The 16,517-nt window shown below is 41.1% G+C and overlaps 1 protein-coding gene across 1 annotated transcript; it reads left to right on the forward strand.

The window, feature by feature from the left end:
* Positions 1 to 49: 49 nt before the first annotated feature.
* Positions 50 to 15,275, forward strand: LOC307261034 (glycine receptor subunit alpha-4-like; the record flags this gene model as incomplete). The annotated part of the gene is made up of 11 exons (XM_080041471.1): positions 50 to 108; positions 554 to 681; positions 1,460 to 1,527; positions 10,533 to 10,756; positions 11,876 to 11,958; positions 12,301 to 12,438; positions 12,555 to 12,769; positions 13,554 to 13,712; positions 14,323 to 14,421; positions 14,895 to 15,148; positions 15,236 to 15,275. The coding sequence occupies 11 exons, from the start codon at positions 50 to 52 to the stop codon at positions 15,273 to 15,275; spliced, it is 1,467 nt and encodes a 488-aa protein (XP_079897597.1).
* Between the last annotated feature and the right edge of the window lie 1,242 nt (positions 15,276 to 16,517).

The raw sequence follows: 16,517 nt of genomic DNA on the forward strand, positions 1-16,517 counted from the left end.
TCATTTTTTCTCCCCTTCGTTTGGTCTCTGATCTCTCGTTCTACTAAGAATGCTATTGCACATCTTGTGTATGCTGTGGACTTCATCTGTCATTTTTCTGCACGGCGGGTAAGATACTTTTAATTAACTATTAAATCAACCTTGCTGAACTTTCTGTTGGAGAAATTTAAGAAAGTAAATGCTGTTTTGTTAGTGTTGATAATGTGCATAATATGCATGAACAAGATGCTCAAACTTATTGTCTTACAATCATGCATGAAATATGTTCTGATCTTTTCTTAGAGAAGACAATTCCATTAAGGGAACATTTGTTTAGGATAAAGGATTATACTAACTTCTCATATATTTTTTTTTGAATTGCTTAATTATACACGCTATCTGAATACTTTTCTGTAAACAGCTTTAGAATACAATATGCACATAATGACAACCAGCTAAAAAAAATGTCAGCAACATTTAGATAAGCAGGAATTAAAGGTTTTAAATATCAAGTTAAAAAAATAAAACATATATCAGTGCATCAGCTACATGGTTGTCCCTTGTCGCTTGGCAGGTCTGTGCTGTGTAAGGATGTGAAGTTCCCCAGCAAAGCGGCCAAGCCCCCCTCTCCATCTGACTTTCTGGACAAGCTGATGGGACGCACATCTGGCTATGACGCCCGCATCAGACCCAACTTCAAAGGTAACGCACTATTGCAAACCTCCTCTGTCCGTGATACAGGTGTGGAGAAAAAAAAGTGCACTGCTGCTTTTGGCACAACAATCGGGTCAGCCGAGTAGCACAAACCATTCACAGATGGGTTTCGAAAGTGAGAGATGCTGCAGGCCACGATGTTGCTCACACAGGAGGCTTGTTCTTTTTTGTCACGAGTTATTAGGCTAAATACTGACCCACAGCCTTAGGTTATGGAATTTGTACATACTATTCTGTTTCAGATTAGTATTGTTTTTCGTTTTAGTTGTCAGAAATGTGCAGTTACCCTTGTACTTTTACTCCACAGGCGTATTTCAGTCCAAGCTTTGCTCTGTGGTTGTGAGTGAAGCCGGCAGATTCTCTCTGACATACTTCCCCCTCGCTCTCTGGGGGTCACATTTCATATATATTTCATAGTTGCTCCACATCCTTGTCAGCGCACGCCGCTTTAAATCCCGGCTGATTATGAAGAAACACACTAATGTAACTAAAGGAGAATCAATAAATGATTGCCTCTTAGGGAAAGGAGTTGCTGAAATATTTAAAGTGCGGTGGTCGACAGATGGACTGTACAGTACATGCAGCGTGTACTGGAGATGACAACACAATTTCATGCTAGATAAGTCTATTCATCAGGACAGAGGAATGTGCACATGGGGAGAATAAGTTGATGTTATTCTGCTCTGCCTTTTACCAGCTTCAATACTTTATCAATGTTGTTTTTAGAAACCAGTGTGACCGTGACATTGTGTTGTGCTTCTGACAGGTCCTCCAGTCAACGTCACCTGTAACCTCTTCATCAACAGCTTCGGATCCATCACTGAAACAACTATGGTGAGAATTCTCTTTACTATCTACCCTCAGTGGTGATCCGTTCATTTGGATGGTGTAATGGTGACAAAAAAGATTGCAGCATGTGAACATCTGCTTTAATTTTTTGTTGTACTGTACATACAATGTTAACAGAATAACATGCATTCTTCTGGAGAATGCTTGTTGACAAATTAACTTTTGGACTTTATGGACTACCTGCCCGTACTGTGTGTGCGCTGAAAACTAATTCAGTGTTCAACACAGCCTAAGCTCTGTAAACTGGTATGTTGTTTAAGGTGTCACTGCATGAAGTGCACCATGACAGACATTTCCTCAACAAATCTAACTACAAGCAGCGGTTCTGGTCGTCAGGCCAACATATAACGACCTAAAAGACTTCAAACCTAGCAGTAGAGTAATGTATGAACATCAGCGATGTCAATGTTCAAGCTTTTTTGTCAGTGTGAATGGTCGACTACTACAAGGTGTATGGATTAAGTCGATTTGATGTTCTTTCAACTGCAGTTCAACTGTGCATGAGGTTGCTAGACAACATGGAAAGGAGAGGTTTTACAGAACCCTGTAGTAAGGAGTTTCTCATGATGTGCTCTACCCTGTGATAGGAAGGAACTATTTAGATGTCCATGGAATCAGTTTCGAGTCATATCATTGTTCAATATCAGTTTCACATTATTGTCTCTGTGTTACAGGTGGTACACTGAACTAAAATATATTTTTTTCAGCAGTGGTGGATGCAGTAATCATATAGTTTAAGTAAAAGTATCACAGTGTAGAAATACTCTGCTCCAAGTAAAGTCATGCAGCAACATCTTTACGAAACTACATAAGTATTAATATCAAAATATACTAAGTACCAAAAGTAAAAGTAGTTGCAGAATGGCCCATTTCACAATAAAAAATTATATATTATTATTATTATTGTTAAAACATCACTTACATTTTGCATCTGGTAAAGATGGGGCTTATTATAATTACTTGATATACAGCTGTGAAGCTTATTCTATTATGATTCCGATCATACTTTATTTAGTTGATTATATGATATAATATATAATAAACAGTAATCTGAAATAGAAGAATAATTAGTAGCTGATGCTTTCAAATAAAAGTAGTAGAGTGTACAGAACATATAGTTCACTCTGGAATGTAGTGGAGTAGAAGTATGAAGTAACAAAACATGGAATTACTCAATTAAAGTATATGTGCCTCAAAACTATAGGCTATTTAAGATCAGTTCTACCATCAGCCATGAAAAACGAGAACTTCTAATAAAGCCATTCATACTGACTTTGAGATACACATACCGTTAATGTGTGTGCTTTCTTCAGTTCACAAGGTTACTACTATCTAAATGAAATGCAACTGAAATATTTAGTAACCCATTTTGTTTTGTTTTTAACTTTCCCTAAACAACATAGTGAACATTACTCATAGAAAACAAAGAGTGTCGACCAATGAGTCACGCATCAGAGCTGATTGATTATATTCATCTGTGCTTAAAACAGCCTCAGCTGCTTTCACCGGCTGCCAATGCAGGGGATTTCAGTCTGTGTTATCTGGACAACAGAGCTGCCTAACGCTCATTTATCAGATGCATCAGACACTTTGGCATTTTATTCATTCAAAGCGTTTCTGGCTCTCCTCTCTCTGCTGCCAGAGGCCGTTTGGAGCACGTCACATGACGCCTAAGCTTACTGTCATTAGATTATGACTTATAAATGACTGTAAACACCATCTTGTAGGTTCATTACGTAGTGTCAGTTGTGATTTTCTCATAGCTCTGTCTCTGTCAAATGAGGGACTATCCTTTATTCATGAGGCCCGCGGAGAGTATTTGGGGACGGTCTTGTTTATTTTCTTTTTCTCTTTTTTCGAGTTCAGAGTTAGGGAGACTCATGCATTTTCTAAAACGCCTCAAGGGGGGTCATCAAAGTTTAATTCATGGTGTAGTAAGTGGAGTTTTCTGTCGTTCAAATTCCGAGCACTCAAGACTATTTGTCAGCGTTTTTGCTTGGATTTATTTTGTCTCTCACACAGTTTAGAGTTTGCGTGGGCACACTACAGTGTTCCTCACCTGAACTCTGTAGGTCCATGTGTTTAATCCTGTTCACTTGATCCTGTGCTTCTCCATAGTTTTTTTTTTCAAATGACACCATCATTGTATGCATGGATAAATGTAATTGTAGGGGCCAAAATTGTTTATTTTGAAAAGTTACAAACACTTCCGTTTTGATTGACACATGTGGGTGTGGGTGTGGTTTATATACCGGGGCACTTGTGGCGGGCGAGGGTTAGGATACAAAGGGGGTTAGTGGCGCACCTGTTTTATTTTCTGTTTACCGTCAACTTATCGTCAACTTATCGTCAACAACGTCAAATAACCTTCAATTACAGCAGTATATATTTTATTTGTTTATTTTCAACACCATCTACATGTTCTCATTCATCCGTTGTAATTCTGCCTTTCATTTATTAAACTCTTTAAACTATACCCATCACCGGAGTTGGAGATTTGTTTGGACGCGTAACTGCCTGGAGCCCATTAAGCCTCTTAGCGGCCTTTATTGGAGAGCAGTCGCTACAATTAGTAAACAGAAAATCAATCCAAAAACACCACGGCATGGACGGGATTCAACGTTGCTCTTACCGCTTGGATCTCGATGTTTTGGACTGAACGAATTATGCAACATTGGACTCTTTTCCACGGACGCCTTGGATCAGAGACACACAATTGACAGCAGCAGCGGTGTTACGCGCGAGTGACAGCAGTGCATCACAGCCATCAGAAACGGTATGTTTGTTGATCCTTCTGTGTATTTGTTTGAAGTTGAACACAGTTTGGAAGGCTGCCGTTTTGTCCATTGGGGACTGTTTGTTTTGGCTTGTGTTGCGCGTGCTTGGTTGTCGCGATCGGCAATTGTTTGGGCTGATTTGACCGCGTGGTGAGCTGAGGCCGCCGCTGTGCTGTGCTGTGCTGTTGTGTGGAAATCGCATTGTGGCTGAATCAATGTCATTGCGGATTGCATTGTGTCTGTTGCTCTGTGCTTTGATGAATTGTGAAAATTGAAAGTTCGCATAATGAGTGACGCAAATGAAATGGAAAATACGGAGAAGAGAACGGTCAAGCTTACAGCCAAAGCGCTGGCTTGCAAAATGGAAACTCTTCAAAAGCAACGTCAATCTAATGTGACAAAAATGAAAGAGCTCTCACTTGAAATGAAAGGGCTCATGAAATGTGATGAAAATGCAAAGAAAGTGCAATTCAAACTGGATGAACTCATACAACTGCATGAAAATGCAAATGCAACACATGAGTCAGTGATGGTTTTACTTCCCAAAGAGGAAAAGGTAACACAAAATGAATGGTTTGGACGCATAATAAAACACAACACAGACTTCACTGATGATGTCCAAACATGGCTCTCTGAGATTGAAGGACCCTGTCAGCAAGCAAGAAATGTGACTACAGATGTGTTAACTGCACAATCAGTCATCTTTCCCATTCCAACTGAAGAGGAGGCACCTGTTGAATTAAAGGGAAATATACCACACTCTGATGTTCAACCTGCCATTCCTTCCCAACAGAATAAAGCGATATCTGACATGCAGGATGAAATAAATCCAAGTGACAGTGTGTCAAATATTACAAACCGGAGTCACAAATCACATTCTTCATGCTCAAGATTGTCCACCACCTCATCTGCATGCATCAAGGCTGAGGCTGAAATGGCTGCTCTTATTGTGCAACAACAAATGCTTAAAGATAAACATGCCATAGAAGCACAGGAAGAGCAGCTTAGGAAGCAGGAAGAGCAGCTAAGGAGGAAAAAAGAGCAACTGGAACTGGATGGAAACCTTGCTGCTACAATGGCAAAAATGAAAATTCTCAGAGCTTCAAGTAGATCTGGTGTGCGTAGCCACAGATCAAGAGCGTCAGATGGTATGAACTCATATATGGTGAAGAAACAACATGAAAATAGAACACAAATGATTGCCACTGCTGACGGAGACATTACGCAAACCCAATCTCTCCCCACAGTGCCAGTGACAGTACAGTCAAATACATTGACTATGGATGCACATGTTACAGTACCTACAACATTGCCTGCTCCAAGCAATGGTGAACAGAGTAATATGATTCATATCATGGAAAAGCAAAATGACATCACTGCATTAATGGTCCAGCAACAGTGTCTCTCTTTAATGCCCAAGAAAGAGATTCGTCGTTTTGATGGTGACCCACTTCAATTTCAAACATTCATAAAATCCTTTGAACACAATATTGAAAGCAAGAACCCAAACCCCACAGATTGTCTTTATTATCTCGAACAGTATACAGAAGCACAACCTAGAGAAATGGTGAGGAGCTGCCTTCATATGACAGCAGAAAGAGGATTCAGGAAGGCAAAGTCCTTACTGCAGGAGCACTTTGGCAACGAGCATAAAATCGCTACAGCCTACATGGAGAAGGCTCTTTCATGGTCGTCAATAAAACCAGATGACACAAAAACATTACAAGCATACACTCTGTTTCTAAGAGGATGTTGCAATGCCATGGAAGATGTCAACAACATGCAGGAGCTCAACATGTCTGCTAATCTGCTAATTATCATAAAGAAGCTGCCATATCGACTGAGGGATAAATGGAGATCTGTGGCATGTGATTTTCAGGAAAGGTACAAACAAAGAGCTACCTTCAGGGATCTGGTTAATTACCTGGAAAAACAAGTGAGGATTGCAACTGATCCAGTGTTTGGAGACATCAGAGACACTCCAACACCAAGCAAGGATGGAAGGAGTTTTATGTCAAAACCACAGCATCCAAGAATCAAAGGAAGTACATTTGCAACCACTGTGACAGTTGCACATGAGAAACATGGAAATGGACCTAGGAAAATGGAGAGTTGGCCGGCTGTAAAAAGGTGTATGTTCTGTGGAGGTGGACATGCTTTGGAGGTGTGTTTCCTATTGGAAAAGAAAGCACATCATGAGAAAATCACTTTCTTAAAAGAAAATGGAGCCTGCTTTGGTTGTCTGCAGAAGGGACACATGAGTAAGGACTGCAGGAAGCGACTCAGCTGCAACATATGCAATTTGAAGCATCCTCGGATGCTGCATATCCACCAAAGAAGGAACGAAATGGACAAACATCAATCTCCAACAAAAGAAGAAGCCGACAACAGAGCCATAGCCTCGGTACAGACAAGTGGTCTTACTGGGGCCGGTGAAGACAACTGCAAACTCTCAATAGTGCCTGTGAAAGTAAAGGCAAAGAAGGGGAACACAACAGTGCATACATATGCATTTCTTGACCCGGGAAGCACTGCGTCATTTTGCACATTGGGGCTAATGACTAAACTCAATCTCCAGGGAAGAAAATCAAATATTCTTCTGAGAACAATGGGTCAAAGGAAGGTCGTGGAAACCAGCATTGTTTCAGGCCTAGAGGTAACAGGACTGAATGGCACTGAGTTCTGTGATCTCCCATGTGTGTACACACAGAAGACAATGCCTGTGCACAAAGGAAACATCCCACATCAAAATGACATCAAACAGTGGTCTCATTTGAAGAATATTCACTTACCTGAACTGGACTGTGAGATTGAGTTGCTGATTGGCTCTGATGTACCAAAGGCTCTTGAACCACTTCAAGTCATTAGAAGTGTGGGAGATGGACCGTATGCCGTTAAAACATTGCTCGGCTGGACAGTTAATGGACCTCTGGGAGGAAAAGATGATTATGCTCAGGAGCAGTCAGACATCAGTGTTAACAGGATATCAGTTGTTACACTTGATGAGCAGTGGGAGCAGCAGTACAAGATTGACTTTCCTGAGTGTGTCAAAGATGACCAAGAACCTTCAAAAGAAGATCAGAAGTTCTTGGAGTTGGTTTCAGCATCTGCAAAGCTGGTAAATGGACATTACTGCTTTGGCTTACCATTGAAGGACAGGAAAATCTGCTTGCCTGACAATAAGAACTGCGCTGAACAGAGGACACTAAACTTAAAAAGGCGTTTCCAGAGAGATCCATGCTATCACTTGGAGTACACCAACTTCATGTCTGACATGATATCCAAGGGTTATGAGAAAGTACCAGAAGGGATCTTGGAACGTAGTGATGGCAGAAAATGGTATCTACCACACCATGGAGTTTTGCATCCACAAAAGAAAAAACTTCGAGTAGTCTTCGACTGTGGAGCTACATATCGGGGAGTTTCACTGAACTCTCAGCTCTTACAGGGGCCAGACCTCACCAGCACCTTGATTGGAGTCATAGCTAGATTCCGTAAAGAACCTGTTGTCATTGCTGCGGATATCGAAGCGATGTTCCTCCAAGTGCAAGTACCAAAGGAAGATCGGGACCTGCTACGGTTCGTCTGGTGGCCTGATGGAGATTGTAGTCAGAACATGGTGGAATACAGAATGACGGTGCATTTATTTGGAGCAACATCATCTCCAAGTTGTGCAAATTTTGCCCTGAGGAAATGTGCTGAAGACAACACTGGCCAGTTCAGCCCACAAACTATCAACACCATCTTGAACAACTTTTATGTGGATGACTGCCTCGCTTCAGCAGCTTCAGAAGAGGACGCAATAGCTCTTTATCACGAGTTAAGAGCCATTTGCTCCAAGGGAGGCTTTGTACTCACCAAGTGGATAAGCAATAGTCGTCATGTATTGGCTGCCATACCTGAAACGGAAAGAGCAAAAGAAATGAAGGATCTGGATTTGGACCATGACAAATTACCTGTGGAGAGGATGTTAGGTGTACAATGGTGTGTTCAGTCTGACGTCTTCAAGTTCAGAATCATCCTCAAAAACAGACCACTGACAAGACGAGGGATTTTGTCGACTGTCAGCTCTGTATATGATCCCCTTGGAATGTTGGCACCAGTAGTCCTGACTGCAAAAAGGATCCTACAGGAATTGTGTCGGGAAAAGACTGGTTGGGATGATGTGATACCAGACTCTTTTGTGCAGGAATGGATGAGCTGGATTCAGGAACTCCATAACTTGGAAGACTTTAAAGTCAATAGATGCTTCAAACCTACAAACTTCGGAACGGTAACATCTGCTCAGCTACACCATTTTGCTGATGCATGTCAGGATGGTTATGGAACTGTGAGTTATTTGTTACTGCATGACAACCATGGCCAAACACATTGTGCATTTGTGATGGGAAAGGCCAGAGTGGCTCCTTTGAAGCCAGTCACCATCCCTCGCATGGAGTTGACTGCTGCTACCATGGCAAGCAGAATGGACACAATATTGAGGAAAGAGCTGCAGATGGAACTAGCAGACTCTACATTTTGGACTGACAGCACCTCTGTGCTCAAGTACATAAAGAACAGGACCACACGATTTCGAACATTCGTGGCTAACAGAGTGACTGAAATTGCCAAAGCCTCAGATGAACATCAGTGGAGGTATGTCAACACAAATGACAATCCCGCAGACATGGCTTCCAGAGGTGTGAAAGTTAAAGCTTTCCTAAAGAAGGAAATGTGGGTGTACGGACCTCCGTTTCTTCTTGGTCCTCAGGAAGAGTGGCCTCAGAACCCTGATGGATTGGATGCAATTTCACCAAAGGACTCTGAAGTCAAGAGCATAACCGTAAATGCCGCTCAAATAACACATGAAGTAGTGGATCCAACAACCAACTTCATCCATTACTTCTCATCCTGGAATCAGTTGAAAAGGGCAGTAGCATGGATGCTCAGAATTAAAGGACTGCTTCTGCAAGGAGTCAGGAAGAGAAGAACGACAGAAATGGTCCAACATAAGACGCAACTTCACCCCAGGAGACATCGTCGTCATTGTGGATGATTCAGCACCTCGCAACTCCTGGTTGACTGGAAGGATTGTGGAGACCATGATGGACAAAAAGGGACTTGTACGTCAGCTTCGGATCAAGTCCAAGACCGGATTTCTGACCAGGCCCATCAACAAAGTCTGCCTACTACTGGAGGCAGAGGATCATTGACTGACCCAAACAAACTTTTGACCTCTTGACTTTGTTCCTGGAGACATGACTTTGACTAATCACTCTTTCTTTGGATTACAAATAATGAAGAAAGAAGATCAAGAAAATATATTTACTGTGTTGATTGTCATGTCAAATGTGTAATTATTATTTGAATTTGAAACATAATAATTAGGGGCCGGAATTGTAGGGGCCAAAATTGTTTATTTTGAAAAGTTACAAACACTTCCGTTTTGATTGACACATGTGGGTGTGGGTGTGGTTTATATACCGGGGCACTTGTGGCGGGCGAGGGTTAGGATACAAAGGGGGTTAGTGGCGCACCTGTTTTATTTTCTGTTTACCGTCAACTTATCGTCAACTTATCGTCAACAACGTCAAATAACCTTCAATTACAGCAGTATATATTTTATTTGTTTATTTTCAACACCATCTACATGTTCTCATTCATCCGTTGTAATTCTGCCTTTCATTTATTAAACTCTTTAAACTATACCCATCACCGGAGTTGGAGATTTGTTTGGACGCGTAACTGCCTGGAGCCCATTAAGCCTCTTAGCGGCCTTTATTGGAGAGCAGTCGCTACAGTAATAGTCCCATTTATTGAGTATGATTCTGCTATGAAATGGATTCAATTGCAATTATCACTTGTGGCTATTTGTTTAGTTTCTACAGGTGCATCTAAAAGAAAATGTATCATGTTCGTATCATTAACTTTCATATATTTTACATTCATTACACAAAGTGAAATATGTCAGGCCTTTCTTTTATATAATTTTTTTTGTAATTACAGCTTACAGCTCAATATAAAAAATCAAATATCTCAAAATATATGAAAATTAGGTAGATATATGTTTATTCTAGATTAATTTAACTGTATGTGTAAGGAATCTAGAATAAATGAAAGTTTCCCCTTTTGATTTGATAACTTTTCATTGATATTCAAATGTTTTGAGACGCACCTGCATGTATAACTGTAACTACTTTGATTTCTAATTATGACTGTCCATACGCACCGTAGGACTACCGGCTCAATGTATTTCTGAGACAGCAGTGGAATGACCCTCGGCTGGCCTATAAGGAGTATCCAGATGACTCTCTGGACCTGGACCCCTCCATGTTGGACTCTATCTGGAAACCCGACCTGTTCTTCGCAAATGAAAAGGGAGCAAACTTTCACGAGGTCACCACAGACAACAAACTGCTCCGCATATTCAACAATGGAAATGTCCTCTACAGCATCAGGTGATTTTTTATTGATGATATTGATTTAGTGATTTTTATTATGAATCTGGCTGAATAATGCAGCATGACATACCTCAATTAGACATGACAAATCCTGTTTTTGTTGTCAACTAAATGTTAACTTGTACATCTTCGAGTTTTCTATTCCAAACCCCTAAGGATACGGTCCAACATCATGTTTGTTTCACTCCAGTTCAGTTCAGTTGTCAAGGACCCACTGTGAACAAGCTCATGTAAAATAATAACTGCAGGCTGCAACTGAATCAGGTCAGTAACACAGGCACAGAGGCAGTGGTGAATTGTAGCGTAATGGCGAGGAGTTACCATCATAGATTATTACACCGGGGGGAAGCTATTTTTAAAGCTCTATTAGCAATTCTGTGAAAAATGAACTGTTTGGTTATTGAACCTTGACTGTTAACCCTAACCTCAGGGGATCAATATGAAACAACCAACTAACCCTTTCAAAATGATGGTCAGATAAAAAAAAGCCCTCATTCACTTACTCACATTTGGCCAATCATCTCTGTATCTCTGGGTGACTGCAATATTGCTTATTCCTTGCTGGAATAAAGGGAGAAGCAGGGCTGCTAAATGATCAGTGGCAGCATCAGAAACTCAGTGTATTTACCATCATGAAAGTGTTTGCCAACAGCTTTTTGACATGTTTATTTTTTATCTTTTTGATCTCTATTTGAGTGTGCAAAAGGGTTTAAGTGACGGAAGATGGCTATTGCTGCTGTGGGTTCAGTACTGTGGGCTTATTGTCCGTGTGATGTATTGCAGTGCGAGCGAGAGCATCACCTTTTCATTTTTCACACCATCCCAGTACTACTACTACAACATTTGTTCCCCTTAGCTGTTGGGTGGCTGAACACACTGGGGCTGCAATAGCTTTTTAACAAAGTATGGACTCCATGTGCTTTTAAAGCCTGTCCAATCTTATTACCATGATGTCTTCTGTTTGTTTTATGTTTTGTAAATGGTAAATGGATTATTTATGACTATTAATGTATTGTATGATGCTGTTTCTTTTTACTACTGAACGCAAAACACATTTCCCTTAGGGGACAATACAGATGATCAAATCAAATTACAATGTTGCTCTCTGTTTTACAGGCTTACACTCGTCCTTTCCTGTCCCATGGATCTGAAAAACTTCCCCATGGACAGCCAGAAGTGTACAATGCAGCTGGAAAGCTGTGAGTTCTATCTTTCGTGACAGCCAGCCTCGACACCATAACATGTACAGCTCTGGAAAAAAATAAGAGACCAGTCTGGATTTTTCTTAAATCTTTATCTCTACATTACTTATTGAAAATGCTCTAAATGACAATATTTTTATTGTGAATTTGGTAGAAGTGTTGTCAGTAGTTTATATTATAAAATCAAAATGTTCACTTTACTCAAACATGTGCCTCTAAAGAGTAAAACAAGAGACACTGAACATTTGGATTGGTCTCTTAATTTTTTCCGAAGCTGTAGATTCTTTCAATAATGTATCCCACACCTTATACCTCTCCGTCTCTCTGTCTCTCCTATAGTTGGCTACACCATGAACGATCTCATTTTCGAATGGCTGGATGTGGGAGCGGTGCAGGTGGCCGACGATCTGACGCTCCCTCAGTTTGTGCTGAAGGAGGAGCAAGGCCTCAAATACTGCACCAAGCACTACAACACAGGTACATGACACACGACCGCGTGTCAAGCAAAACAAAAAAAGCCATCCTCGACCGATACAGTAAATGGACTTCTAATAAGACTGTCAGTTTGGACCTGTATCTCCTCCTGTGGTTAGGCAAATTCACCTGCATCGAGGTCAACTTCTACCTGGAGCGGCAGATGGGCTACTACCTGATCCAGATGTACATCCCCAGCCTGCTGACTGTCATCCTCTCCTGGGTTTCCTTCTGGATCAACATGGACGCTGCCCCCGCCAGAGTGGGACTGGGCATCACCACAGTGCTCACCATGACAACGCAGAGCTCTGGATCCAGGGCCTCCCTGCCAAAGGTCAGATACTTGGGCTTGGGACACTTAAAGGTGCTCCGAGGAACTTTCAGTTAGTGTTCATTCTTGCACCCCCTTTGGACAAAAGCGGTAGTGTTTTTACTATGCCAGCTGTAGTTCCTGGGTTAGCGTACCCATGACAAACTATTTGGAAATATAATTATTTGCACTGATGGTCTTGTTTGCAGTTAAATGTAATTTATTATCAAAGAAAAAAAATTACTGTTTCATAAATATTAAAAGTTCCTTATAGCACCTTTAACAGTAGAACATGTTGTCTACTGGAAGTTAGTCATAAAGTAAAATAAAATTTAAAAATGCATTTGCTTAAGTACAGTACAGTTACGTTACACTACCGTGAAAGCAGAAAAGAGGCCTTAAAGAGGTTGAGCTGATTTTTGATATTATTCCATTAATCTTTTAATATCAGTAATATCAGTTACATCATGAAATGTAACTCAGTTCTTTTGTCTAACATCTGGAGTTACTAGTTACTTTTGAGATTAAGATAAGGATCCAATAATCTAAAAATAGAACACAGAGAGACTATTCTGCATGATGAATAATGTACCTTTGACACAGTCCATTGTGTTGCTATTTTTGTACTTCTACAAAGGAAGTATAGTTTAATAAGTGATTCTTCTTGCACTACTGTAAACTCTTGCCATAGCGTTTGAACGTCCCATCCTTCTCGCATGCCACTGCCTGTGCCATGACATCTCATGACTAAAAACGTTGAAGTGAGTGATGCATCTCACTGATTTTTTAAATGTTCACGGTTGCCCAGGTGTCCTACGTGAAAGCCATAGACATCTGGATGGCTGTGTGTCTTCTCTTCGTGTTTGCTGCACTGCTGGAGTACGCCGCCGTTAATTTCGTTTCACGCCAGCACAAAGAGTTCTTCAGACTGAGGAGGAAGCTCAAAGAACAACATCGGCAGAGAACAGTAAGTACAAAACCCGCCCACTCTAGACACCCCCCCCCCCCTCCCCCTCCCTCCCCTCGGGCGACTGTCACCTGCTATTCGCTGCGCCCGGCTATGCAAGAGCTTATGGGCCTACGCAACTCAGCTGCATGTTGCACTCCAGCCGGGTGAAAATGCATGACGGCATTGACCTGTAATTAATTCAAGTCATCACCTTATTCCACTGCGGGCTGTGAAACATGCAGCTGCCTCACTGTGGATGTTGTGGGAAGAAAATGAGAGATAAAAATAGGCCAAACCCATCTTTTAAATATCGGATATTTCTGAGGCAGTGTGACAGCAGCTGCAGGATACATACTACCTTGCAATATGTATAAGACTAAAACATCTGCTTGAATCCTTTGTACTTAATTTGTTGGGACATGCGATGCCATTGAAATTTGCTTCCGACTACAACTCCAGGCTGTCTCGTTTTCACATTAATGTCAGACTTGTATTCACTTTGTAAGAAACAGATGATGATGATTGGCTTGTTGAGGTGTGCCGTTGAGTTGCTGCACACTGTTTGATCAATGCAGTCTGTTTGATGATTCACTTTTTGTGATGCTTTGTCCCCTCCCCTTGTAAGCAGTCGAGCGGCAGTGACAGTAAGGGAAAAGGAAACAACGCGGTGTTAGGCAACAACGCCTCTCATGGGAACTCAGCCCAGCAGTGCAGCTCCTGTGCCCGGGTATGTGCTGTCACTGCATTCAGTTTAAAGGTGGAGTCCGTGATTCTGTAGAACACTTGTTATAATGTGAATATCTCCTCACAACGATACCCATCCGTACTGTGTGTGCGGTGGAAAAAAAAACAGTGTTAATAATATATACAGTCAGGCTCTGTTAATGGGCATGTTGCTAGCTAAGGTGCCCCCCCCCTTTTTTTTAACATACCCTTTGCTTAGATACCAGTTCACAGAGCCTAGGCTGATTAATAACACTGGATTGTTTTTCTCTCACCGCACTCACAGTACGCAAAAGTAGAGGTTTGTGAGGACATATTCACTGATTTTGACAAAAAGTTAATTTGACAACAAGCCTTCTCTAGAATAGCTGACTTCACCTTTAACACCTGCCAATCAGTGGCCCATCCACTAGAAACAAAAGCATCAGGTTCTCAATGACGGTTCTTCTTCTGCACTGTGCCTTTTTCTCTCTCCAGGAGGATGAGCTGGTGCAGCAGGGTTTACTCTTCCAGAGTTTTGGACTTGCCGTGCCAGAAATGGATGCAACGCCGGTCTTTGCCGATCTGCCTCCCGGTTTGGGTTTCTACGACATACGCAGGCGCTTTGTGGACAGGGCAAAGCGGATCGATACCATCTCCCGAGCCCTTTTCCCCATGAGTTTCCTCATGTTTAACGTCCTCTACTGGCTTACCTACAAAGTTCTATGGCAGGAAGACCTCCAAGCCGAACAGTGAGCTTCAGCCACTGCACTGAGGACCAAAATAAGACACTGGATTTACCTTTTAATTCTACCCTCTCTCCACTGAAACATTTACAGGCTGGGAGTCCTCAGCCGAGCCCTGCAAGATGCGCTGTGACTGCATGTCCAGCGCCATCAGAAAAAAATCCGTGACATGGAAAGAATCCATAGGTGTCTCTCAATTTTTAATACTTCCAAGGAAATGCACTTTTGAATGGCACTGGTGCTTTATGCATTACACATCAGTGTACAGTACACATGTAGAGTCTTCATCTATATCAACTCAAAGCATTTCTGTGTGTGCAGTTACTCTATCTTCACGTGTTTTTGGACTGGAGCACACCCTTCCCCTCCTAACCCTTTTTTAATGTCCACTCATTTTAGTGGTGCCATCCTCAACAGTGTCCAGAGCTGCAGGTTAAATCACTACAAGCAGGAATCAAAGTTTGAAACAGCAGCAACTCTGCTGTGTTTCTCTCATTAACGACAGTATGCTTTACAGACCTAGGAAATCTCATGAACATTAATCAAAATCTTCAGTTTATTTCTAGGCAGCAAATCTTTTTTGTATGACATTACTTTTTTATTTTGGCGTAATATTTATTGGGCTAATTACAGTTTGAACCATCCGATAGGAAGCATATCTGTAATAAAGAGAGTTAAAATCTGTTCTCCAAATGTGTTTCAAAGGGCATTCAACTCCCAAAGAAGGAAAAGGAGAAATGTCCAGGGATGTTTACGGCGTCATTGTATATTGATATAACAGCATGGCACACACATGGCTAAATAAAGTAGCTCTTTTTGTATTATTTCTTGGCTCAACAACTTCAGTCATCAGTCCAAGTCTTCAGTTTAAAACTTGCAAACTGGCCAGAGATATAAATGATAAATTTTCAATCCTTCAACAAGAGTAACAACATGCTAATTGTAAGCGGAAAATATGGTATAAGATTCTCAAAAACACTAGAGATTGGTGTATTATGCCAAGTAGTTTCCATTCACATTAAACATTGATAGAAATAATTAGGCTATATGAAATACATCATTACAAAAAATGTACTGCTCCACCTGTACCAAGTTCCCCTGATGCTGGCACAATGGGTGTTGTAATAGTGTAGAGAAATGCTATCATTTGAAACACTTTATATTAGTGTAACCTTTCTTATGTATGATGACAGTTTTTTAAATATGCTTTAATTTATGTAAAATAAAATAAGGTATGAGATTTTCTTTTCCCCTCTGCAAATCAAACAACATGACAGGATCTAAAGGATGAGATTTAATGTTCATACTTTATAATCCGCTATGATTATTTTCATTATTTTATTTTCATTTTCAAACCATTCAAACATAACTTTCT

Source organism: Ammodytes marinus (genome assembly GCF_949987685.1).
Source record: "Ammodytes marinus genome assembly, chromosome: 14".
NCBI lineage: Eukaryota > Metazoa > Chordata > Actinopteri > Uranoscopiformes > Ammodytidae > Ammodytes > Ammodytes marinus.